General features: G+C 40.5%; 1 protein-coding gene across 1 annotated transcript in view; it reads right to left on the reverse strand.

Moving 5' to 3' along the window:
* Nucleotides 1-220: 220 nt before the first annotated feature.
* Nucleotides 221-1,572, reverse strand: part of LOC106523907 (glycogen debranching enzyme) — a gene marked incomplete at its 5' end in the record, with an annotated part of 57,066 nt that continues 55,714 nt past the window's right edge. The window contains 2 exon segments of the mRNA XM_014017485.1: nt 221-1,149; nt 1,232-1,365. Coding sequence (XP_013872939.1) covers nt 1,032-1,149; nt 1,232-1,365 — 252 coding nt within the window.

The raw sequence follows: 1,572 nt of genomic DNA on the forward strand, positions 1-1,572 counted from the left end.
GCCAAACCGATTAATACCTTTAATCTTAGGGTTGTTCCGTAAAGCCACTGCGAGTGGTTCAATCGCGATTGCGAATAAGAGTGGCGAGTAGCATGAAATTTATTAGGAATAAAGACTTCTGCGTTCTGGTGCATTTCTGTCTGCGGGGGTCATTATGTTACTGCTATGCGGTATCTAGTTTCAGTATTAAGTCGTGCAATAAGACAAAGAAAAGCCAGCCTGTAGTCATGTCACAGTTTATTCAGCATCACTGGTTTAAAGCAGAGCACAGCATGACTTGTAGTAGTTTCCAGTGACCAACACTAAGAGAACATATGATCTGATCGTGTTATTTTACAACTAACTGGTAAAAGTTAAGCTTGACTGGTAAAAAAACAATGATGACTTTCCACCAACACTGTGATTCCTTCTCTTTTAGAACACCTATTACGTTTGTCACACATTTGTATTGTATATCAGCTGCATGGCAATCATGTAAACAGATATACAGTTGTATTTAAACTAGCATTAAAAACTTCAGAACACAGCAGCTCCACTCTAATCTAAATTAGCATGCAACATCAACTCTAATGCTACCAGACTGAGAGTTTACATGAGAACTGCTGCAGATCCTGTCATCCAACACAGGACATTTTAAAAAAGCTGCTGGATTTCACTGTTGTAGATGAAGACATTCTGCTTCACATCTGCAGAGATTCATTGATTGAAAATATTTTCAGCTACAGAACAGATGTCCAGTTGCTTTGTTTTTTAAAACTCGTTGGATTTATWGTCATCAGAAGGTTCAGGGGAACTGGAAACTATTTCAATGGAAAAAAAACACTATTTAGGTGTCAAATTGTATTTTTTATGTTGYGCCTTKAAGGCTCAMAGCTGGCTAATTTTAGGACCAAAASTTAACAGTTACAGTGTATTAGTAATATTAATTAWTTCTGACTCTCAATCGTCCACTAACAGAACAGTGAAACAGCTGTTCWGACAGGACATGCTGAAGTCTTCCAGTGAGGGACAGGAGCAGTTTCCTGGCCCCTCTAAAGGTCATAGAGGACCTCCAGCACAGTAGCCAGAGACCAGGCCTGGGTCTCACAGCTGAAAGGGCAGTACTGGCCGTTCTCATTGGTCAGCTCTGGTAGACCCTTCCATGGGGACCTGAGGCAGCAGAAGATGGGACAGGTGATCAGAAAACCCACTGCTTCATTATGGATGTCATGTGATGATGTGAAYAGCCCACCTCTCCAGATGAGTGTAATGTCTGGACAGAACATTCTTCACTAGTGTGACTGTCATGGCGTAGGTCTCCTCTCCCAGCTTCTTGGCAAAGTAGAGTTTAGCCCGCAGGAAGTAGCCAACRGGCCACAGCCACTCCTATAATCAGAAACAGTATTTTAGCTGTTAACTGCACTTTTACATCAAKTGTTATTAGGTGTGAACTTATAAAATAACATAAAAAGTGTGGTTGGTTCAGAACTCCAAACTCCATCATATATTAAACATCTCATTAGCTGTGTTTCCATTACAAATGTGCGCAAAACTTTGTCGATATTCTGTTAATGTTGAAAAACACAGTTTCAC

Source organism: Austrofundulus limnaeus, unplaced genomic scaffold (assembly GCF_001266775.1).
Source record: "Austrofundulus limnaeus strain Quisiro unplaced genomic scaffold, Austrofundulus_limnaeus-1.0 Scaffold169, whole genome shotgun sequence".
NCBI lineage: Eukaryota > Metazoa > Chordata > Actinopteri > Cyprinodontiformes > Rivulidae > Austrofundulus > Austrofundulus limnaeus.